The following is a 26,232-nucleotide window of genomic DNA, read 5'->3' on the forward strand; positions in this document are numbered from 1 at the left end:
CAAGTGTGATGTAGTCGTTGCGTGCTAGGAATATGAGACCAAATACTACACTTTTCACTATTTTAATACAGAAGTGAATTTCTCAATACTTGACATCTTCAAATGTGGGGACTAGATACATAGTGCTTTCATTTCTAAACGGTAAAACGGATATGTATGAAGATACCCTCAAATGAAAGGTGACATTTTGTACTGTTGCCTCAAATTAAACATTTCATCTCAAATCCAAAATGCTGGAGTATAGAGCCAAATTTAAAAGTTTTAGCTTCACTGTCCAAATAAGTACGTAGGGGAGTGTAAATGTGGTGTGTTATCACTTGATTCATTCTGACAATGGTCAGAATAACTTTTACTCCATGAATAGGCCTAGTTTATATTCAAGTATGCCTACACTACCTGAGTAGGCCTACCTGTTTGTATTGCTACCTTCCAGGTGTGTTTGGCTTTCATTTTAGAGGTCGACCAATTATGATTTTTCGATAGCGATTTATTGGAGGACCAAAAACAGCCGATGCCGATTTGTGTGTGTATGTATATATATATATATATATATATATATATATATATATATATATATATATATATATATATATATATATATATATATATATATATATATATATTTGTAATAATGACAATTTGAACAATGAACACTTTTATTTTAACTTAATATAATACATCAATAAAATCAATTTAGTCTCAAATAAATAATGAAACATGTTCAATTTGGTTTGTTTCTTTCTATACCATTTGTATTTCAAATACCTTTGACTGTTGGATGTTCTAATGTTGTTTAGTATTGCCAGACTAATCTCGGAAGTTGATAGGCTTGAAATCAAACAGCGCAATGCTTGAAGCATTGCGAAGAACTGCTGGCAAATGCAGTAAAGTGCTATTTGAATGAATGCTTACGAGCCTGCTGCTGCCTACCACCGCTCAGTCAGACTGCTCTATCAAATCATAGACTTAATTATAATATAATAACACACAGAAATACGAGCCTTAGTTTCTGGATTTGACCTTATTAATGACCTATCATATTGTTTTTTTTAAAGATACATTTAATGCTAGCTAGTACCTTACCGTGGCTCCTTGCTGCACTCGCATAACAGGTAGTCAGCCTGCCACGCAGTCTCCTCGTGGAGTGCAGTGTAATCGGCCATGATCGGTGTCCAAAAATGCTGATTACCGATTGTTATGAAAACTTGAAATCGGCCCTAATTAATCGGCCATTCCGATTAATCGGTTGACCTCTATTTCATTTGTTTATTTCTGGTCTCTGTAATTGTCACATCCACATATTTTGAATGACCCAGTTACCTCTTTCATGAGGTCTACTGACCAGTATCAAGCAGAGAATGCTAGTTGCATGTATGACCTACAATAAAGGAAGGTATGTTTGTGTGTATGTCACTGCCTCAGTAACATTTAGCCTAGACCTAGGTTGTTAACACTGGTGTTTTGTCCAAAAGTACAGACCTATGTTTTAACTTGTGATGAATACTAGTATACCTTTTTTTATAGCAATTTGTCTCCATTAAATCCAGGTATTGGAAATAGAATATCCCCTTGGGTCTTTATTAAGAGTGAAAGGTAGGCTATTTGGTTCTGAACACATTAAACTAACTCAAGTATGACCAAGCAGTGATTGTTTTAGTAGCGTTGTTGTTTTGCCAACGGCCACATAACTGAATACTTATGTGGGGGGTAACTAGCCATGGCTCTGGCCTAGCTGCTTTTGATAGCATGGAGTGACGGGAGTACTGCTGACTGATACCCAGGATAGTCTCACATCTAAGTGTGTAAAGTTGTGCAAACATGGGGCCTCATCCAAATTTAAGACACACCATGTAGGCCTGACTGACTTTCATGTAAATTATAATTCATTGATATAAATAGATTTGTGCAGATCTTAACCTACTGTACATGTACACAATATATCAGTGTGATACTTTAGTGGCTCCTGAGATTTCCTGATACCCCCATGCCCATCACGGGTTGTTGTGGGAATAGTCACTATGTGGCACGTGGAGTGACGTGGGCACTCTGACTGCATCAGTCTCAACTGGTGAGTCATTGTCACATCCAGCTTGTGCCACTTTCATAGCATTACAGTATGGAACTGACCTGTAGGCCAGGCTGACAGTAATGCCCCAGAATAGCCCCAGCCTCACACAATAGCTTTTGGTTGATATGGAGTGGAATGTCAATGACAGCAAAGAGGGAATTAAACCAACTACTGGCTGTTATATGAGGTGTCGAATGACAGGTGATGCCGCATATATCCATTTGTTTTTCAGAGCTGCTTTATACATGAAATTAAGCTCTCTATTGTTGCCTACTTATGTGCCGAGCTACTGTAGGAGTGAAGTTGTTTTGTAGTAGGTGTGAATGTTTAAATGTGAAAATGAAGCTAGGTCTAACCGATAAACAATTATTTTTGTTGTTTAGTTTGAGTTTTCTGACTTTTGACATTTGTAATAACTACCAGTATCTTCCCTACATATTTCCCCGGCCACGGTGGTTTCCCAGTATGGATGCTATTCGTTTTTCTGCACCTTACATGTGGAACAATTTCCAAAACACCCTGAAATTGGGGGAATTGGTGCCTCTAGGGCTTTTCAGACTGCTGTTAGAGGACCCTTGAACTTGTTTGTTTTTTATGATTGCATTGTGTGTATGATTGTGTGGATTCGTTTTTTATGATGAATGTGTATATTGTGCTTTTTTGTATAGATATGTATATTTCTGTATCTACAGGGCTCACCTGTCAAAATAGTAATACAAAAAAGTGTGTGTGTATTAGGACACCCATTCCTCAGTTTCATATAGAATTTTGCTGAAACTCATTCCTCTTGATTTCCTGTAATTCAATACCAGTGGGTAAAAATATCTGTGGTGGCACAGCACAAGAGAAACATTAGAAGCATAGCTGCTGCTGGGAGCCAGTAGCGCCAGAGTCTTGAGTGAGTGGCCTGAAACAGAAATGAACAGTTCTCCATGCTGAAGAGACTCCTGTGTTGTTTCTAGTGAGGTGACCAGGAGGAGTGGGGCTTTTGGAAGAGGCAGGGGGGTGTCGGACACGGTCTGTCTATATTTCAGAAGGCACAGTTGCGACAAGGCTGAGGTTTGGCTGGAATGGGACTTCTGCCCTTTAAAGCCTTGGTGCAGCTCTGTGACTGGGTTGAGTTCAGCTCCTTAAAGAGGCGGACCACTGGGGTTACTTCAGTCTGAGGGGCTTGTGCGTTTGGGTCGTGGCTCCACAGAAGAGCACCTGACCTCCCCTGACTGCTAGCCTTAAAGAGCAGCCCTGAGAGGAATGTAGGTTGTCACCAGAGCTATTTTGGCTATGTGCAGCCGCTAATGATTGTAATCACAGAGCAGAACGGGACTCGGAGAAGTTGCCTTGCCGCTGTTCGTTTTTTCTCCCCAGCAGGTCTCTTGCCTTGCCATGCTCACTACTGGCTCCCGGGGATTAGAGCGTTAGACGAATGGCACGCCGGCTCCGCTTGCACTTTGCGTCGAGAAGAAGCAACACGGATCCTCTGTCAGAGAGCCTGAGCAGCCATGGTGAGGAGAGCGGTCTCTGTGTGTCAACCCGCAGCCCCGCAGAGAGCCTAGCACACAGCTCTGTCCACATGAAGGTGATTCCAGGGCAGCTAGCCTTGGCTTTGCCTCCCCTGTCACCAGAGTACGGTAATTTACAGCGCTACTCATCCGTATTTATACCCAAGGTGAACACCGGCAGCGGCAGCAAGAAGAGTACTCTGCAGATCTCCCTGCAGCCCCGTGGCAAGCTGAATGGAGAGCTGGAGAACAGCACTGAGGGCGGGGAGCCAGGGGTCTGCGAGGTGGGAGCGGGCAGTGGCTCAGATGGGGGCTCCTGTAGAAACAGCACGGCCAGTGACGCAGGCTACTGCAGCAGCAGCAGCATCTTTGAGCCAGAGCTCCCAGATCAGCGTAGGGCGGCCCAGGAGAGGAGTCTGCCCCGTAGGAAAGCCAGGGTCCCCCTGAGACGCTGCTCCTCCCTGGTTATATTTCCACGGAGCCCCTGTAATACACCACCAGCCTCCCCGGTCAGCCCTGTGGCTCTTCCCACCCTGCCTCCAGTCAGGGGCTCCTACCAGACTTCTCACCAGCTCCAGTTGTCCCCCAGTGAGCCCCTGCAGGAGGACGAGACGGGTACCTCGAAAGCATCCATCGCCACGGCGATGAACGGCCTGCGACTCTCTAAGAGCAGCTTTCCGTCAGTGGAGTTCCGAGACGCCAGGCCCATGGTGCATTTTAACGTTCCACTTCCGGATAAACCTAAAGACAAAATGGAGGAGTGTGAGAAGACTGACCGCTCTGAAAATTTAGACCGACACTCCAGTGTGCTACTGCACTTTGCCCACCAGCGACTAATGTCTGGGAAGGCATCTACAAACAGAACAACAGTCAATGTTGAATGTCCTGAATCTCTAACCCAGGCCCCTCAGTTGGAGGGTGAATGTGGCCCTCGCCACATTAAGCTGTATCGCAGCACCTCGGCTTGCTTGCTCCCCTCAGCTAAACTTTCAGAGAGGAGCCAAAGTGCCCATCGCGCAGAGAATGGAAATGGACAGGAAATGCCTGAGGAAAACCATTGTCATCACGCCTTACAAAGGAGCTTTTCTCTGGAAGTTCCCTACCATAATACTGGTATTTCATGTCACGTTTCCAACCAAAAACTAGCTAACTCTCCACATGTGCACATCCATGTGTCCCACGGCTCTGGGGCAAGGGTCTCTAGCCCTGTCATTGACGTAAACACTAACCACAAAAGGGATCACATACAAAAGAGCCCTGCAAGAAAGACCACGGTGAGTTTTTTTCCTTCACTGAGTGGGGTAGGATAGGAGCTTAGCAAGGCTGAGAATAGAGAGAAATTAGGCCTATGCTTTGGCAAAATGTAGTAGAATGGGTTGTCCATTTATTGGTTAACTTAAGGAATTTATGTTTTCAGCTGTGTAGTGTCATAGTGTATTGGCTCATTGTGGTTGGTCTGTATTTGTACCGTTCACTTCTAACCTCAATAAATAGAGATAGTGAACGCCACAAAGTGGGGTATTTATTTTGTACTTGTTATGTCCATCACCCATAAGATGGCTTATCTGAAATGCTCCGTTAGTTTCCATTTTAAATATATTGTTCTGTTTAGTAAAGCACTAAACCTACTCTCTAAGAGAGATGGCTGAGAGTTTGTGTGTAACTTTCAGTGATGTCCATTTGATAATGCTACCTCTCTTAATTTCTGATGCCATATCTAGTCTGTACCCTACATGTTGCTCTATTTACTCAACCTTTGGGCTCCCTGCGAGCAAGCAGAAGCTACGTTCAGTCACTGAGAAGACAGTCAGCTAAGTCACGCGGTTAACAAGCCCAATGTGGACAAAAATTCAAAGGTATTCAGTTGTATAACAGTAAACCATTAACATACTTGAACCCAGCATAATGCTAAAGGAGAAAGAAAAGAAAGCCTCACTCATGCAATACTTGTCTGCGGCAGCCTTGTGTGCATTTGTGTACACACGTGCCTTGGTTTAGAGGGGTTTTCCGTTTTTATTATTCTATTAACGCTTTGAGTAATCAGTTTAAGTATTTACCCCTGGCTAAATTTAGTTGTGAGAAAATCAGCCCCCCCCCCCCCGCTATAAATAAAGCTCCTCTGAAATATTCCCCGACTCCAGATAGTCTGTCCCGCTGTTGCACTGGCCAACCCTGGCCAGCCCTATGAATTCAAATTGAACAACGTGATACTAGAGAAGCGCTCAGTTATGCCAGCCATCCGCAGGCCTGGGGATCATGTTATGTAGGTAGTGGGTGTTTGGCGACGGAGCCTTTTACAGTAAAAGGATGGTGTGTTCCCTTCCTCGCGGGTCCTCCTGCTAGACTGTGTTTGTAAAGCATCATGTGTCAGTCCTCCCCCTCTTTATCACTCATGCTCCATCTCCCTCTTTGCATTTAGCAGCTTGTCAAGTAAGACCTGCACCAGCAATTAGCCAGAGCTATAACCTTTTATAACAGCTGAACTCTTTATATAATCTCATTTAGGACATGAGATCCCCTCCTCTTCATACCTCTTGCTTAAGCCCAGCAGGTCATAAGCATCGGTGCTCCTGTTTTTATGATTTATTTTAATCCAGTGATAGCCTCTTAGAGAAGCTCCTCTGGAAACATAATCTGAATAACAGTTGCAAAACATGTTTATTTAATTTATTCCACAGGACACGTTTGTTGACATTTTTGACTGGTATATTAACTTTAATTAGCTCCAATCAGTGCTGTTGCCTGGTAATGGCTTGTGCCGTTTAAAGAGGACTGACTGATGCCATATGTTCCTGTATTTTGACTTTGTCTCAAAGTAAGAGTTATCTCTGATGTAGGGGAAACTAGATACTCAAAATGCTGGTGTATGTGTAGCCTGTCAGTGGAGCGTGAAGAGAAGGAAGACAAAAGCGTGCTGCCAGAATTGTGCCAGTGTGGTTTAGTCACGCGGCGAGAGCTTTGTCGTTGGAATCAGAGGCGAGCCCTCATGGCCTCCACTGTGGCTACATCTCCTCACCCTTTTTTATTTTCCCCTCGTTATTTTACCAGTTAAGTTGACTAAGAACATGTTCTCATTTGCAGCAATGACCTGGGGAATAGTTACAGGGGAAAGGAGGGGGATGAATGAGCCAATTGTAAACTGGGGATTATTAGGTGACCGTGATGGTTTGAGGGCCAGATTGGCCCTCCAACACCACTTCCAGCAGCATCTGGTCTCCCATCCAGGGACTGACCAGGACCAACCCTGCTTAGCTTCAGAAGCAAGCCAGCAGTGGTATGCAGGGTGGTATGCTGGGTGGCAAATCACATCAAATGTAATTTGTCACATACACATGGTTAGCAGATGTTAATGCGAGTGTAGCGAAATGCTTGTGCTTCTAGTTCCGACAATGCAGTGATAACCAACGAGTAATCTAGCTAACAATTCCAAAACTACTACCTTATACACACAAGTGTAAAGGGATAAAGAATATATACATAAAGATATATGAATGAGTGATGGTACAGAGTGGTATAGGCAAGATGCAGTAGATGGTATCGAGTACAGTATATACATATGAGATGAGTATGTAAACAGTGGCATAGTTTAAAGTGGCTAGTGATACATGTATCACATAAAGATGCAGTAGATGATATAGAGTACAGTATATACGTATACATATGAGAAATAATGTAGGGTATGTAAACATTATATTAAGTAGCATTGTTTAAAGGGGCTAGTGATATATTTTACATCAATTCCCATTATTACTGACTGCGGTTGAAAATTAGCCGGCTGGCTAAAACCGGCACTTTTACTGAAACGTTGATTAATGTGCACTGTCCCTGTAAAAATAAAAATAAACTAAACTAAACTATTAAAGTGGCTGGAGTTGAGTAGGTGTGTTGGCAGCAGCCACTCAATGTTAGTGATGGCTGTTTAACAGTCTGATGGCCTTGAGATAGAAGCTGTTTTTCAGTCTCTCGGTCCCAGCTTTGATGCACCAGTACTGACCTCGCCTTCTGGGTGATAGCGGGGTGAACAGGCAGTGGCTCGGGTGGTTGTTGTCCTTGATGATCTTTATGGCCTTCCTGTGACATCGGGTGGTGTAGGTGTCCTGGAGGGCAGGCAGTTTGCCCCCGGTGATGCATTGTGCAGACCTCACTACCCTCTGGAGAGCCTTACGGTTGTGGGCGGAGCAGTTGCCGTACCAGGCGGTGATACAGCCCGACAGGATGCTCTCGATTGTGCATCTGTAAAAGTTTGAGTGCTTTTGGTGACCAGCCAAATTTCTTCAGCCTCCTGAGGTTGAAGAGTCGCTGCTGCGCCTTCTTCACGATGCTGTCTGTGTGGGTGGACCAATTCAGTTTGTCTGTGATGTGTACGCCGAGGAACTTAAAACTTACTACCCTCTCCACTACTGTTCCATCGATGTGGATAGGGGGGTGTTCCCTCTGCTGTTTCCTGAAGTCCACAATCATTTCCTTAGTTTTGTTGACTTGAGTGTGAGGTTATTTTCCTGACACCACACTCCGAGGGCCCTCACCTCCTCCCTGTAGGCCGTCTCGTTGTTGTTGGTAATCAAGCCTACCACTGTTGTGTCGTCCACAAACTTGATGATTGAGTTGGAGGCGTGCGTGGCCACGCAGTCGTGGGTGAACAGGGAGTACAGGTATTACTTTGTCTCTCTCGTTCTGTCTTTCCCACTCTTCTTCCCTCTGCCTCTGTCCCTTGCCCATCTCTCGTGAGCTGACCATATGCCTTTTGGACATTGACAAGGCTAAGCACCATCTTGATCTGAGCCCTGATACCTCACTGAGCCTGATAAGTGACCATTTCCTCTGGTCAGTCGATACACCTTAATCGCTATTTGGCGGTTTAAAGAGTAGCAGCCCCAGAATCAAGATCAGCTCAGTGTTGTGGCCAAACACAGAGGATAAACAAGACACCAAGCACAAGAATGAAGGAAAGGAGAATGAGATGAATGACAGTCTCATAATGTAAACATTGAATCTCCCTAATCATGACGATCAGTCCCCAGGCAGTGAATTTCAACAGAGTTCAAAGGTCATGCTCGTTATATGCATCCCATCTGAGTGTTATCCTGGATGATGTAAGAATGACCTGCTTTTCCTTTCAAGGTAATGTGTACAGATCCTGTACAGTAGCATAGCTGTTGGCAAACAACACTGTTTTCCAGGAGCAAGCTGGTTAGCTACAGTAATTGGACTCTACCGAAAATGAAGAGCAGGTGACCGCATGCGTTGTTCCCTCTAATTTTTGCGGCACTGAGCAAATTTCAGATCCGATGAGCACAAACTTCAACGTTGTGAAAATTCTCTGCAACTTCCGTTGTGAACACTGAGGTTGTACCCCCTTTAATTTACTGTTTTAACAGTGACCAGGTAGGCTACTGTGACTATTTGATCATAATCTAGGCCTACCATAAAAAAACTATGGAGAAAATGCATCAGAGAACCGCTGTTTCCATATTCAAATGTTATATCATTCAGCCTACAGAAGGCCTACATTCCATGAGACTTTTGAAAAAAAACATGCAGGGCTTGACATTAACCTGTTTATCCACTTGTCCTTCAGATGAGGTGGTGACTGAACATTTTTGTTTGATGCAAGAAAACACTTTACAAAATAAAATGTATTATTATTATTGCCATACCATTATTACAGAGAATCAGACACATTATGCTACCCTCTGCCTATTGGTTACTTAGCTTATTCAAGCCACGGTCTACTGCAGCTCTGATTGGTTATGGCGCACCGGTCTGTGTAGAGTGCAGGCCTGAGTCGTGCCTATCAATGCAATAGAAATCCTACTCCGATGTGCTCTGTCAACAAAATCTCTTGCATAGTTAGTTATGCATACAAATTATTTTTGGTTCGTTATGTTGCATTGAAAGTGGCTATTGCATTGATTCAATCACAATTCCCACAGTAAAGGGAAATGTTGATATTGTTAAATAATGGGGAGAACTCTAGAAAGTTGAGTAAAGTTCAGTAAAGTTCAATCTCACACTTCTCTGCGCAGGCTGATATTTCTTCTGCTTGGCATTTCTGACCACATGTACGTTTTTGTGTTCTTTTTTTGATGCATCAGAGCACCAGAACATATTTTTTTCTAAATTGCCTTAGTAAACCTTGTGACCTTGATAGTGATCTATCAAAATGGTGTAATTTGTTCCCCCTGAACTCTTACCTTTTTTTATCTGGCCTGTGATCTTATTGAGATCTGAGGCAAATGTGTATAAGACCTCTTGTCTTGATGGATTTAGCTTCAGTAGAGCGAATAAATACAAAGTGAGTAGAGCGTATGGAAACAGTTTTTAAGATGAGAAAGGATTATGTGATTCGTCTTGTTTTCCATGTTGAGAGGCTCACTTAATGTCCATGGAAGTGTATGGACGTTTGAGCAGTACAGTATGCCTGGCTGACCCAGTTTTTCTGCAAGCTGTGGTTTTGGAAGCTGCTACAGGAAGGGGCTTTGTTTTGTGGCAGAGTGGCTGCAGAGCAGGTGCATCCAGACCAGAGGACCCCACATGCAGACCCAACTTTGTCCCTCTCTGAGGTGGTTTGTTGGCAGGCAGACTCTCTCCATGGAGCAGAAAATTGTCCTCTTCTCCTGCACAGACCATTAACTAACTCCTTGCAGTTGAAACACTTGGCCAAGGCCGTCCTTTCCCTTACATTACCACCACAACTGAGGCTTAAAAACAGAGGCTAATTGCAAAGCATTCTTCGACTTATAATTATTTTTTATACATACCGGTAAGTGGATGTTTTATCTGATAAACCTCATCAAAATAAATCACTCTGGCCTTTCTTTCTCTACCCTATAATGGGAAAGGTCTGTTCAGTAGGAGCTGCACTTATTCAGAATTCTACACAGCTTTTTCATTGTTTTCTATTTTCATTATTGAACTTATCTTTTTTTAAATGACATTCTTTATGACAAGATAATATATCCACCACACCGGGGCTCCAGAGACCGAGAGAGAGAATTCCTCTACTTTGTGGTTTGACTTTCATTTTCAACATATGATGTGTTTTCCTGAGAGAACCAGGGCATGGAAGAAGAGGAAGATTATGAGTAATATAGTCTAGTACTTTCACATTTTGGATGGACTGTTTACTGCTCTGTTTGTGTAGAGGCCTTCCATACATTTGGTTTTAAAAACCAGTTCAGACATTGAGTCAGACAAGAAATATACATTTAGAAACACTATACCTTTTTGAAGTGGACTAAATCGTTGTTTATTCATTCGACCATTTAAAAAAACAAGCACACATAAAACTTGAAAAAGCCATACTCAGTATGGCAGTGAAATAATAAAACAAAAACAGAAAAGAACATCTATCATCATTCCAGTTACATCATAAATGTTATTCATATGGGCATAGAAGACATCAAACATACTTTTAATTTATTTTTAAAGCTGCCCAGAGAGGATGTTGTTTTTATGGGCAGAGGCAACTCATTCCATTCTGAGGCTCCAGTATAGAAGAAAGTACCTTTCCCAGCATTACTCCTGGTCCTTCTGTAGCTCAGTTGGTAGAGCATGGCGCTTGTAACGCCAGGGTAGTGGGTTCGATCCCCGGGACCACCCATACGTAGAATGTATGCACACATGACTGTAAGTCGCTTTGGATAAAAGCGTCTGCTAAATGGCATATATTATTATATTATTATTATATTATTAACCTGTATAAGCACATATCAGCAACACCTGATCTGGTGTTGTGATTGTGTACATCCCTAACACGAGGAAAGTCATCACTTAGATATCTGGGCGCATGACCATAAATACTCCTGTAAACCAAACCTAGTCCAATCTGGGACACCCTAGCCTCAACAGGCAGCCAGTTTAGTTCTTGAAAGCAGCTCCTGCCTATGTGAGTACGTGGAATCACCTTCAATACTACCCTGATCAGCTTATTCTGGGCTATCTGGAGCTTCCCCTTCATAAGTTTAGATAAGCCCCCAAACCAGGAAGTACTAGCAAAGTCAAAATGGCATTGAATAAGGGCAGTAGCTAGCACTTTCATGGAGTCCTTATCAAGCAGCTTGGACTTTCTAGCCAAAAACATAGTCCTGGCGTTACCCTTCCCTAGCACTTTATTGGCCATGCTCACACCTCCCAAGCTTCCATCAAGGATACATCCCAAGTAGCTAATAAAGGTTTTAGTAGTCAGCACCTCACCCCCTAACTCAACTGTGATTTCAGATGACCTACACAATTTAGGTCTGGATCCAAAAATAATTGCTTCAGTTTTCCCCAAGTGAAGAGAGAGCTTATTACCTCCAAGCCGTTTGTTAATGTTAGAAAGCTCTGTGATAAGTATGCTTTCCAACACAGTTTTACCTTTGTGAGACACAAGAAGTGTAGAGTCATCCGCATAAAGAAAAAGACCCCAAAAACAAGCATGTTTCATATCATTAATATAAAAACCGCAGAGGCCCAAGCACGCTCCCCTGCGGAACGCCACAAATCATTGGTTTTGCCTGAGACAGTGAACCATTAACCTCTACTACTTGCTCCCTTCCTGATAAATAGGACTTTACCCAGCCTAGAGGGATACTGCTTAACCCCAGTGCCTCCAGTTTGGAGATTAGGAGACAGTAGTTAACTGTATCAAAGGCCTTCTGTAGGTCAAGCAGTACCATTCCACACAGATTTCCTTCAATCTCTTTCCTGATGAAGTCAGTCAAGTAAAGTAGACATGAATCAGTGGAGTATGTTTTTCTAAAACCTTACTGAAAATCATACATTAGACCCTGTTTGTTAACATATTCATACATTTGCTCATGTACAACTCTCCATGATCTTTGATGTTACGGAGGATAGATACAGGCCTATAATTCCCAGGGTCAGATTTCATCCCCTTCTTATACAGAGGTATAACTTTAGCTTGTTTCATGTCCCTGGGAAAGGTACCCTGTTCATGAGAGAGATTAAAGATATGCGTAGTACAAGGGCCAATTTGCTCATCAGAATCTATAAGAAACCGTGCAGGAATATTATACAGGTCTGTGGCTTTGGAGTATTTAAGCTCTTCCAGCATACTGACTATTTTGGCTGTTTCTACCTTTGCAAAAGAAAATGAGTTTGGCTGAACCCCTAACTCTACATAATACTTCTTGACTTGGTTGTTTCCATACAAACCAGAACTGGTGGGCAGCTTGCTAACCAGCTTGCTGCCAACAGAAGTAAAAAATAAAAGTTGAATTAATTGTCAACCTCTGCTTTTTCATATACCATCTCCCACTTGATGTTCAGTCCAATACAGTTTGTTTGTTTTTGGTAGTACAACTACAGCATAGTTACTTAAATGATTTTCAAAGCTTTTTAGGGTAATTTGTGTTCTCAATTATTTTCTCAGCAAAGTAACCCCTCTTAGCTTTATCCATCCTGCTCTGTGCTTCATTTCTGTGATGTTTATATAGGACAAAATCATGCTGCTCTTGAGGGTTGAAAGTCCTTATTCCTTGCTCTAGGATAGATTCTAGAATTCCATGATTAAACCAAGGGCTATAGGTCTCTGCTTTACCCTGACCCGTCTAATGGGAACCATCACATTGGGCGGCAGGGTAGCCTAGTGGTTAGAGCGTTGGACTAGTTGCAAGTTCAAATCCCCGAGCTGACAAGGAACAAATCTGTCGTTCTGCCCCTGAACAAGGCAGTTAACCCACTGTTTGTAGGCCGTCATTGAAAATAAGAATTTGTTCTTAACTGACTTGCCTAGTTAAATAAAGGTAAAAATAAAATAAAACATTCACCACATCAAGGAATCTACATTTAAAGACTTCCCAGGCACCGTCTACCCCTACAGGTGACCAATCAATTTTACCCACTTCCTCCCTAAACTTTTCAACACAGTATTTTTTGAGTCCTCTGATTCTAACGGTGTTGTGACACTTAAATAATATATCTTTAAAAAGCCTCCTTGTGCAAAATGTAATAAAATTATCACTGATTCCATATACTATTACTCTACTCTGCAATATTTTAGATTTATCAGACACCAACATTAAGTCAATCATACTTTGCACTGTTTCACATATCCCGGTGGGATCTTTTATCATTTGGGTCAGAGCAAGTAATCTACAAAAGTGCATAAATACATTGTGGGTTCGGCTATTCTCTTTGCAGACAACAGTATTGAAATCCCCTAACAAAATTATTTCCTTCAACAGGAGGAAATATGAACTTTGCACATATGAACGTTGTTTCATCTCATCAGTTATAATTGTTTTATCCTTTATGTATACCATTAAATACTGAGAAATTTTAATGACTGGTCAATTGGAGTGTATTTGAGCCTAGCTCGGTAATAGCAATAACAAACGTTCATGTTTTACATTTTTGAGTGAAGAAATCCGAGCTCTTACTTGACAGTTTGAAAATTACCCATTTTAAAATCCAGACTTATTTCACCAGCTGGAAACCGTTAAAAACATGTTTTTATTCCAACAACAAAACCTCTGTTGGCCTACTTTTGCCTGCCTTTTTGTCTGGTGGCTTTGAATCCATCATACACATACACTTCCTCTCTTTTTGAATACAATCACAATGCTGTATATCCAATATCATTATCATTGCTATGACCTAGTCAGAAATACACTATGTACAAAAGTATTTGGACACACCTTCAAATTACTGGATTCGGCTATTTCAGCCACAGCCATTAAATCGAGCACACAGCCATGCGATCTCCACAGACAAACATTGGAAGTATATGGCCTTACTGAAGAGCTCAGTGACTTTCAACGTGGCACCGTCATAGGATGCCACCTTTCCAACAAGTCAGGACGTCAAGTTTCTGCCCTGCTAGAGTTGCCCCAGTCAATTGTAAGTGCTGTTATTGTGAAGTGGAAACATCTCGGTGCAACAATGGCTCAGCCGCGAAGTGGTAGGCCACGCAAGCTCACATAACGTGAATGCTGAAGCGCATAGCGCGGAAAAATTGTCTGTCCTCGGTTGCAACACTCGCTACCGAGTTCCAAACTGCCTCTGGAAGCAACGTCAGCACAAGAACTGTTCGTCGGGAGCTTCATGAAATGGGTTTCCATGAGAAATGACAACCGTCGACTGGAATGGTGTCAAGATCACCGCCATTGAACTCTGGAGCAGTGGAAATGCGTTCTCTGGTGTGATGAATCACACTTCACCGTCTGGCAGTCCGACGGATTTGGAGGATGCCAGGAGAACGCTACCTGCCCGTTTGCATAGTCCTAGCTGTAAAGTTTGGTGGAGGAGGAATAATGTTCTGGAGATGTTTTTTATGGTTTGGTCTAGGCCCCTTAGTTCCAGTGAAGGGAGATCTTAACCCTACAGCATACAATAACGTTCTAGATTATTCTGTACTTCCAACTTTGTGGCAACAGTTTGGAGAAGGCCCTTTCCTGTTTAAGGATGACAATGCCCCCATGCACAAAGCAAAGTCCATACACAAATGGTTTGTCGATCGGTGTGGAAAAACTTGACTGGCATGCACAGAGCTCTGACCTCAATCCCATCGAACACCTTTGGGATGAAATGGAATGCCGACTTCGAGCCAGGATTAATAGCCCAACCTCACTAATGCGCTTGTTTTATAAAAATAAAATAATAATAATAATAATCACCTTTGACCATGTAGGCCAGTTGAGAACAAGTTCTCATTTACAACTGCGCCTTGGCCAGGATAAAAAATAAAATAAAAGCAGTGTGACAAAAACAACAGTTACACATAATTTTAATTTAACCTTTATTTAACCAGGCAAGTCAGTTAAGAACATATTCTTAATTTCAATGACGGCCTGGGAACAGTGGGTTAATTGCCTGTTCAGGGCCTGTTCAGGGGTTTGAACTCGCAACCTTCCAGTTACTAGCCACTAGGCTACGCTGCCGCCCCAGCATATAAACAAACATATAGTCAATAACTCAATAGAAAAATCTTTGTACGGTGTGTGCAAATTTAAGAGTAGGGAGTGTCACGCCTTGGTCTTAGTATTTTGTGTTTTCTTTAATTATTTGATCAGGCTAGGGTGTGACATGGGTTTATGTTATATTGTATGTTCGTATTGGGGTTTGTAGTATTTGGGATCGCGGCTGATTAGGGGTGTTGTATAGGCTTGGCTGCCTGAGGCGGTTCTCAATCAGAGTCAGGTGATTCTCGTTGTCTCTGATTGGGAACCGTATTTAGGTAGCCTGGTTTTGCTTTGTATTTCGTGGGTGATTGTTCCTGTCTCTGTGTAATTTCACCAGATGCTTTAATTAGGTTTCACGTTCCGTTTGTTGTTTTGCTTTTGTTTAGTTATTTCATGTATCGCTTTTTTCCTTCATTAAAGACATGAGTAACCACCACGCTGCATTTCGGTCCGACTCTCTTTTGACAAACGAAGAACGCAGTTACAGGGAGGTAAGGCAATATAGGCCATAGAGGTGAAATAATTACAATTTAGCATGAACACTGGAGTGAAAGATGTGCAGATGATGATGTGCAAGTTGAGATACTGGGGTGCAAAAGAGCAAGAGGATAAATAATATGGGGTTGAGGTAGTTGGGTGTGCTATTTACAGATTGGTGTGTACAGGTACAGTGATTGGTAAGCTGCACTGACAGCTGATGTTTAAAGTGAGAGAGGGAGTTCCAGTCATTGGCAGCAGAGACCTGGAAGGCAGCCAAAGGAAGTGTTGGCTTTGGGGATGACCAGTGGAATATTCCTGCTGGAGTGCGTGCTACGGGTGGGTGTTGCTATGGTGACCAGTGAGCTGAGAAGGCGGGGCTTACCCTAGCAAAGACTTATAGATGACCTGGAGCCCGTGGGTTTGGCGATGAATATGTAGTGAGGACAAGCCAACGAGAGCATACAGGTCGCAGTGGTGGGTAGTATATGGGGCTTTGGTGACAAAACGGATGGCACTGTGATAGACTACATCCAGTTTGCTGAGTAGTTTTGGAGGCTGTTTTGTAAATGACATCGCCGAAGTCAAGGATCGGTAGGATAGTCAGTTTTACAAGGGTATGTTTGGCAGCATGAGTGAAGGAGGCTTTGTTTGTTGTTGTCCACATATTCAGAACCGTCCAGAGTAGTGATGCTTGTCGGACTGGCGGGTGCAGGCAACAATTGGTTGAAGAGTGTGAATTTAGTTTTACTTGCATTTAAAAGCAGTTGGAGGCCATTGATGGAGTGTTTTATGGCATTGAAGCTTGTTTGGAGGTTGAAGCTAGGGGGCACTATTTTTATTTTTGGAAAAATAACGTTCCCAAAGTAAACGGCCTATTTCTCAGGACCAGGTGCTAGAATATGCATATAATTGACAGCTTAGGATAGAAAAGTTTCCAAAACTGTAAAAATATTGTCTGTGAGTATGACAGAACTGATATTTCAGGCGAAAGCCTGAAATCAGGAAGTGACTCATATTTTGAAACCGTTGTGTTCCTATGCATCCCTATTGGCCATTGAAAGGGATATCAACCAGATTCCTTTTTCTACGTATTCCCTAAGGTGTCTACAGTCTTTAGATGTAGTTTCACACCTTTATGTTGAAGAAGGACCACATTGCGTAAGTGGCCAGCTGAGGGCTCTGAGTGATTCTTGCATTAAAAGAAAGAGGTAGCCATTTTTTCCTCTCGGTCCTACTGAAAAGCCAATTGTCCCGGTTGATATATTATCGAATAGATATTGGAAAAACACCTTGAGGATTGATTATAAAAAAATGTTTGCCATGTTTCTGTCGATATTATGGATATAATTTGAAATTATTTTTGGCGTTGTCATGACCGCTATTTCCGGTGGATTTCTCAACATAACGTGACAAACAAACAGAGGTATTTTGCGTATAAAAATCATCTTTATGGAACAAAAGGAACATTTGCTGTCTAACTGCGAGTCAGTGTAAACATCCGAAGATCATCAAAGGTAAACGGTTCATTTGATTGCTTTTCTGATTTTCGTGACCAAGCTTCCTGCTGCTAGCTGGACATAATACTATGCTAGGCTATCAATAAACTTACACAAATGCTTGTCTTGCTTTGGCTGTAAAGCATCATTTCAAAATCTGAGATACGACAGGGTGATTAACAAAAGGCTACGCCGTGTTTCGCTATATTTCACTTGCGATTTCATGAATATGAATATTTTCGAGTAATATTATTTGGCCGTTGCGCTATGCTAATTAGTTGATGACAATTCTCCAGGATTCTGGATGGGTAGTTCCAAGATTAACACAGTGTCCAAGGAAGGGCCAGATGTATAGATAATGGTGTCTTCTGCGTAGAGGTGGATCAGAGAATCGGCAGCAGCAAGAGCGACGTCATTGATGTATACAGAGAAAAGAGCAGGCCCGAGAATTGAACCCTGTGGCACCCCCATAGACTGCCAGAGGTCCGGACAACAGGCCCTCCGGTTTGACACACTGAACTATATCAGAGAAGTAGTTGGTGAACCAGGCGAGGCAGTCATTTGAGAAGCCAATGCTATTGAGTCTGCTGATAAGAATGCGGTGATTGACAGAGTCGAAAGCCTTGGACAGGTCGATGAAGACTGCTGCACAGTACTGTCTTTCATCGATGGCGGTTATAATATCATTTTGGACCTTGAGCGTGGCTGAGGTGCACCCATGACCAGCTCGGAAACCAGATTGCATAGTGGAGAAGGTACGGTGGGATTCAAAATGGTCAGTGATCTGTTTGTTAACTTGACTTTCGAAGAAAGGCAGGGCAGGATGGATATAGGTCTATAACAGTTTGGGTCTAGATTGTCTCCCTTTGAAGAGGGGGATGACCGTGGCAGCTTTCCAATCTTTGCGGATCTCAGACGATACGAAAGAGAGGTTGAACAAGCTAGCAATAGGGGTTATAACAATTTTGGCGATAGATTTTAGAGAGGGTCCAGATTGTCTAGCCCAGCTGATTTGTAGAGGACTGGCCACCCCACATATGCTCTCTCTAATTCTCTCTTTCTTTCTCTCTCTCGGAGGACCTGAGCCCTAGGACCGTGCCCCAGGACTACCTGACATGATGGCTCCTTGCTGTCCCCAGTCCACCTGACTGTGCTGCTGCTACAGTTTCAACTGTTCTGCCTTATTATTATTCGACCATGCTGGTCATTTATGAACATTTGAACATCTTGGTCATGTTCTGTTATAATCTCTACCCGGCACAGCCAGAAGAGGACTGGCCACCCCACATAGCCCGGTTCCTCTCTAGGTTTCTTCCTAGGTTTTGGCCTTTCTAGGGAGTTTTTCCTAGCCACCGTGCTTTTACACCTGCATTGTTTGCTGTTTGGGGTTTTAGGCTGGGTTTCTGTACAGCACTTTGAGATATCAGCTGATGTACGAAGGGCTATATAAATAAATTTGATTTGATTTGTAGGGATCCTGCTTTTGCAGCTCTTTCAGAACATCAACTATCTGGATTTGGGTGAAGGAGAAGCGGGTGGCTTGGGCAAGTTGCTGCAGTGGGTGCTGAGCTGTTGGTAGGGGTAGCCGGGTGGAAAGCATGGCCAGCCATAGAAAATGCTTATTGAAATGATTGATTATGTAGATTTATCGGTGGTGACAGAGTTTCCTAGCCTCAGTGCAGTGGACAGCTGGGAGGAGGTGCTCATATCCCGGTTTAGGTCACCTAACAGTATGAACTCTGACCTAGATAGTATGACAGAACTCTGCAGGCTATCCCTGCAGTAGATTGGAAGTCCGCCCCCTTTGTCAGTTCTATCTTGTCGGAAGATGTTATAGTTAGGGATGGAAATTTCAGGATTTTTGGTGGCCTTCCTAAGCCATGATTCAGACACGGCTAGGACATCAGGGTTGGCGGAGTGTACTAAAGCAGTGAATAAAACAAACTTAGGGAGGAGGCTTCTGATGTTAACATGCATAAATCCAAGGCTTTTCCAGTTACAGAAGTCAACAAATGAGTGGCTGGGGAATGGGAGTGGTGCTGTGGGCTGCAGAGCCTGGGTTAACCTCTACATCACCAGAGGAAGAGAGGATGGGTTGGATAAGGGTATGGCTAAAGGCTATAAGAACTGGTCGTCTAGTGTGTTCGGAACAGAGAGTAAAAGGAGCAGATGTCTGGGTGCGGAAGAATAGATTAAAGGTATAATGTACAGACAAGGGTATGGTAGGATGTGAGTACAGTGGAGGTAAACTAAAGGCATTGACTGACGAAGAGAGAGGTTTTGTCTCTAGAGGCCCCAGTTAAGCCAGGTTAGGTCACAGCATGTGTGGGGGATGGAACAAAAGGGCTATCGAAGGCATATTGGGCAGGTGAAATAAGACAATTACTAACCAAAATCGCAATAGACGAGGCATGTGTAGCTGACTGATCATAGGGTCCAATGAGTAGCACTCGATGAGTCAGGAAGCCAATTCCGTAGTCGCTGCTACGCTAGGCGAGCTGGAGACACGGCGATTCAGACAGCCAGCGGGTCGGGGCTAACAGATGGGCATCTGGCGACGTCGCAACGGAAGATCCTGTTGAAACTACCTCGGACAGTTACGACAGACTAGTCGCGTTGGATTGGCAGGGCTCCGTGTCAGCAGTAAAGGGTCCAGGCCAATTGGCAAAGAGGTTTTGTATCCCAAGAATTGGCTGGTGGATCTCTTTGGCTAGCCAGGAGATGGGCCTAGCTCGAGGCTAGCTCGAGGGTAACTGGTGCTTACATTTACATTTACATTTAAGTCATTTAGCAGACGCTCTTATCCAGAGCGACTTACAAATTGGTGCATTCACCTTATGACATCCAGTGCTTGCTTCGGGACTGAATGGAAGCAAGTCCCCACAGCGATGTTCCAACATCTGGTGGAAAACCTTCCCAGAAGAGTGGAGGCTATTATAGCATTAAGGGGGGACCAACTCCATATTATCAAATCAAATGTTATTAGTCACATGCTTACTTGCGAGACCCTAACCAGCAATGCAGTTTAAAAAAAATACGGATACGGAATATAAGTAACAAGTCATTAAAGAGCAGCAGTAAAATTACAATAGCGAGACTATATATGGGGGGTAGCAGTACAGAGTCAATGTGCGGGGGCACCAGTAAGTTGAGGTAATATGTACATGTAGGGAGAGATAAAAAATAAATAAAAGTTATGCATAGATAATAACAGAGTAGCAGCAGTGTAAAGGGGGGTAATGCATAAAGTCTGCGTATCTATTTGATTAGGTGTTCAGGAGTCTTATGGCTTGGGGGTAGAAGCTGTTTAGAATCCTCTTGGACCTAGACTTGGCGTTCTGGCACCGCTTGCCGTGCGGTAGCAGAGAGAATAGTCTATGACTCGGGTGGCTGGAGTCTTTGACCATTTTTAGGGGCTTCCTCTGACACCGCCTGGTGGCAGGAAGCTTGGCCCTGGTGATGTACTGGGCCGTACGCACTACCCTCTGTAGTGCTTTGCGGTCAGAGGCCGAGCAGTTGCCATACCAGGCAGTGATGCAACCAGTCTCAGGATGCTCTCGATGGTGCAGCTGTAAAATCTTTTGAGGATCTGAGGACCCACGCCAGTTCTTCTCAGTCTCTTGAGGGAGAATAGGTTTTGTTGTGCCCTGTTCACGACTGTCTTGGTGTGCTTGGACTGTGTTAGTTTGTTAGTAATGTGGACACCAAGGAACTTGAAGCTCTCAACCTGCTCCAGTGCAGCCCGTTTATGAGAATGGGGACGTGCTCGGTCCTCTGTTTTACCTGTAGTCCACAATCATTTCCTTTGTCTTGATCACATTGAGGGAGAGGTTGTTGTCCTGGCACCCCACGGCCAGGTCTCTGATCTCCTCCCTATAGGCTGTCTTGTTGTTGTTGTTGGTGATCAGGCCTACCAATGTGTCGTCTGCAAACTTAATGATGGTGTTGGATTCGTGCCTTGCCGCGCAGTCATGAGTGAACAGTGAGTACAGGAGGGGACTGGGCACGCACCCCTGAGGGGCCCCTGAGTTGAGGATCGGCGTTACCACCTGGGGGCGGCCCGTCAGGAAATCCATGATCCAGTTGCAGAGGGAGATGTTTAGTCCCAGGGTCCTTAGCTTATTGATGAGCTTTGAGGGCACTATGGTGTTGAATGCTGAGCTGTAGTCAATGAACAGCATTCTCACATAGGTATTCCTTTTGTTCAGTTGGGAAAGGGCAGTGTGGAGTGCAATAGAGATTGCATCATCTGTGGATCTTTTGGGGCGGTATGCAAATTGGAGTGGGTCTAGGGTTTCTGGGATAATGGTGTTGATGTGTGCCATGACCAGCCTTTCAAAGCACTTTATGACTTCAGACATGAGTGCTACGCATCGGTAGTCATTTAGGCAGGTTACCTTAGTGTTCTTGGGCACGGGCACTATGATGGTCTTCGTAAGGCATGTTGGTATTACAGCCTTCTGGAACAGCTGGTGCTTTCATGTGTCAGTGTTATTTGCCTCGAAGCGAGCGTAGAAGTAGTTTAGCTCATCTGGTAAGCTTGTCACTGTGTAGATTTCAACTGTGCTTCCCTTTTGTAGTCTGTAATGGTTTGCAAGCCCTGCCACATCCGACGAGCGCGTAGTATGATTCGATCTTAGTCCTGTATTGACGCTTTGTCTGTTTGATGGTTCGTCGGTGGGCATAGCAGGATTTCTTATAAGCTTCCAGGTTAGAGTCCCGCTCCTTGAAAGTGGCAGCTCTAGCCTTTAGCTCAGTGTGGATGTTGCCTGTAATCCATGGCTTCTGGTTGGGGTATGTACATACGGTCACTGTGGGGACAACGTCATCGATGCACTTACTGATGAAGCCAGTGACTGATGTGGTGTACCATCAGAGGAATCCCGGAACATATTCCAGTCTGCTAGCAAAACAGTCCTGTAGTTTAGCATTTGTTTCATCTGACCACTTTTTTTATTGATCTAGTCACTGGTGCTTCCTGCTTTAATTTTTGCTTGTAAGCAGGAATCAGGAGGATAGAATTATGGATTTGCCAAATGGATGGCGAGGAAGAGCATTGTATGCGTCTGTGTGTGGAGTAAAGGTGGTCCAGATTTTATAGATTTACATGAATATTAAGTTTATTTCCACCAGAAACCATTCTTGCTCCCATACACCTCTGACTTGATCAATCACACACTCCACTCTTGCTAATTTTGATATGGCTGGTTTGACAGTTCTTTGAGTGATGTTAGTAAGCATGTGATTAATCCCTTAATGAGTCCCCTCTGTGATGTTCCTGAGAGAATGTCACGAGATCAGAGTAGCAAATTCTCAGGCTGTACATTGTGTCCCTCAACATGGACTCTCCAAAGCCTGCTTGTCTTGGCTTCACTGCCAAGGAAAGGCATGGGGAAGGAATGAGAGGAGGAGGGGAACAGTCTATATCCATTCAATTGAACCGTCTCCATACTATTGCTGGGCAGTTTGATGTGCCGAGGGTGTTTATTTGGTCATGAAGCCGACCCGCACAACACTGTGTTTTCAGTTGTTGTTTTCAGTTGTTGTTGATGTTGGAAGGTGGGTGATGTATGTTGCATAGGAACATGTTACAGTAACTGCGTTATAGCAGTGGTCACATTGGAGCCTGTCTCGAGAGACGTCACTCAGTCAGAATCACCTTTTCTAGAAAGGACACTGCTCCACAACTACATATTAAGACGTCTAATGCTCTATACTGTGGGCTAATAACCCCTGAATTATTCAATCCACATGTCTAATACAGTGGTTTCAAACCTTGGGGTGGGCTCCCCTGAAATTGAAATTGGGTCCCCTGAGAAAATGGGTGTAAAATGCAACCTTTTAGTGTCAGCCACTTACAATAAAATGTAACACTATTAGAATGCAATTTCATGTGTTGGGACAGCTTGCGGGATGTAAAATTGAGTGAATATGAATACACACCATTAAAGGGATACTTTGTGATTTTGGCAATGAAGCCCTTTACCTTTATTTTTTTAATTGAACCTTTATTTAGCTAGGCATGTCAGTTAAGAACAAATTCTTATTTACAATGACAGCCTAGGAACAGTGGGTTAACTGCCTTGTTCAGGGGCAGAACATCCTTGTCAGCTTGGGGATTCGATCTAGCAGCCAACCAACTCGGTTACTGGCCCAACGCTCCAACCACTAGGCTACCTGCCGCCCCTTTTGTCTCTGTATCCAGTATAAAGGAATTGAGAGGTAGTTTCGTGAGCCAATGCCAACTAGCATTAGCGCAATGACTGGACGTCTTATGGTATATGCTAGCACTGCAGTTACATAGACTTCCAGTCATTGTGCAAACACTAGTTAGCAATTGCACTAACGTTTGTCAGAAACTTGTCTTGCTGCTTTTTGTTCTATGTTGCTCTGTCTGTATGCTATGTCTTGCTTGTCCTATGTTGCTCTGTCTGTATGCTATGTCTTGCTTGTCCTATGTTGCTATGTCTTGCTTGTTCTATGGTGCTATTGTCTATATTGTAATTGTTTTTAATAACCTGCCCAGGGACTGCGGTTGAAAATTAGCCGGCTGGCTAAAACCGGCACTTTTACTGAAACGTTGATTAATGTGCACTGTCCCTGTAAAAATAAAATAAACTAAACTAAAAACTTCCTTCAAACTGCACGCAGAGACATACAAATGCTATCCATGAGTTCATCTGACTCTGAGGAAGCAGATAAAGGGCTTCATTGTCAGAATCCTGAAGTTTCGCTTTAACTAGATATAATTTTTCCAAGTGGGGTCATCTGCATTTTCTAATGTCAATTTGGGATTGTGTGCAGTGCCATTTTTCGACCGCCTTGTCTAATAAGACTATGTGTATAATGTGCCAATGAATACATTTACAACTAAATCATCCATGAGGGCTGGTGGCACATAATGAAGTGGTGCTGTAAAGGTGACTGTGTCATGGAAAATTATTATCTATCTAGGCCAGTCATGTGGTATACTGTGTGTGTGTGTGTGTGTGTGTGTGTGTGTGACTCATACCTTTTGCGCTTGAGCTGTGTGTGTGTGCGTGCGAGTCCGCAAACATGCCCGATACATTGTAACCACTCCCTTTTTTGATGGACTCTCATGAATGACTACTGTACATGACTCCCCATTACAATCTCTTATATCCTTCCACAGACACGTGATGACTTTCTGGGGCAGGTGGATGTACCATTACACCAGATACCGGTGAGCCTAGTGCAAGGAAATAGTTTATTTAGCACTTGCATAATGTATGTGGAAACCAATTCTCCTAAATCAACATGTTTCCAATCCCATGTCTAAAGGAGTAGGATAGTCTCTGCTGTTTGGTGTTCCATGTTCTCCTTTAGATATAATTTGTCGGAGATCTGTACACTTTACATAGTTACTTATCTTCACCAATGAACTGTCATAGGCACACTCATGTAAACATAAACACCCTCATGTCAGAGTCCTTTCCACAACATTGTCCATAGTTATGGAATTACAGTCCTCCATGTTTGTTACCTTTGCCTTCCTTTTCATAGCATTTACAGCAGGACCTACCTCACTGTCTACTGTCTATACAGGACTTGTTTACTGTTGATATACAGTTACTGCATGCGTAGATGTTATACAGCAAATATCTTTATAGAGCATTTCAACTGTTTAAATACTTTTTATTTATTTTTTATTTCAGACAGAAAATCCTAACATTGAAAGGCCATACACATTCAAGGATTTTCTACTTCACCCGAGAAGGTTGGCATTATTTCATGATTATTCAAGCCGCTTATCCTTCCTGGTTTAACATGGATTTACTTTGTGACATTTTCCTTGACATTTTTATCACATTCAGTCTTGGCATTGCATAAATTAACTTGTTTCATTCCAGTGAGTTTGCCTTTCTTTCCTGAGGTGTATAAATTAAGCTCAAATAGCTACATAAAGTACATATTGATTTTGCCTTGGAGAAAGCTCAATTTCATATTTGAGTCAGTCACAATGATAGATTGTTGGAATGACATTTGTGTGTCTGATATTTGATACACCTAAGAGGCTCACATTACTGTTATTTAGAAGGTGCACTGTTTTCCATGTATTTTTTGTTAAGTGTTTAGTTTTTGTTTTGATGCAGTCACAAATCCAGGGTCAAAGGTCATCTCCGTCTGAAGATGACCTACCTACCCAAAAACAACTCAGAGGATGCTGCAGAACAGACTGAAGACATGGATGTAAGACCGCCACCCACCCAACCAACCTGCCCCCTGTCCTCCTGCCCTCTTTGCCCCCTGACCCCCTGAAATTGAATATTCCCACGCCGTCACCCCCCTCCTCCTTTGAATATACAGTGTCTAATCTACGTGCCTTGGCTGTTGCTCAGCCGGCGTGCTTCAGTATATACATGTAACAGCATATTAGTGCTCAGAGCCAGGAGAAAAGACACCAGGCTCATTTTACCAGTGTCAAGCCAAGATGGCTGATTGCCTGCCATCTCCATCCTGATAGTTATTGATAAAACCAGCCAGTCATCATTCTTGAACATGCTTAATGTAAGCAGTGGCTAGGAACACCATGTCCAAAAGGCCAATCTATATTTGTCTCACCATGGGTCCAGGGCCTTTGATGAATATGCTGACATCTTCCTTAGAATGATTTGAAGCCAAACTTCAGTAAAGTATGAGTCCCTATGCTTGCCACTGAATTTTCTGAGTAGTGGCCAAGACATTGTTTGACTTGAACAAACATGTAGAGGATTTGGGCAATGTTGACATCTGCATGTGCCATGTTGTGTAACAGTTGTTTT

At 43.2% G+C, this 26,232-nt stretch overlaps 1 protein-coding gene across 1 annotated transcript in view; it reads left to right on the plus strand.

Annotated features, from left to right (window-relative positions):
* The window catches only part of LOC118378437 (E3 ubiquitin-protein ligase NEDD4-like), a 48,980-nt gene that overhangs the window by 10,914 nt on the left and 11,834 nt on the right, over positions 1-26,232 (plus strand). The window contains 3 exon segments of the mRNA XM_035765421.2: positions 24,603-24,653; positions 25,126-25,187; positions 25,564-25,660. Coding sequence (XP_035621314.2) covers positions 24,603-24,653; positions 25,126-25,187; positions 25,564-25,660 — 210 coding nt within the window.

Source organism: Oncorhynchus keta, chromosome 14, assembly GCF_023373465.1.
Source record: "Oncorhynchus keta strain PuntledgeMale-10-30-2019 chromosome 14, Oket_V2, whole genome shotgun sequence".
In the NCBI taxonomy this organism is placed as follows: Eukaryota; Metazoa; Chordata; class Actinopteri; order Salmoniformes; family Salmonidae; genus Oncorhynchus; species Oncorhynchus keta.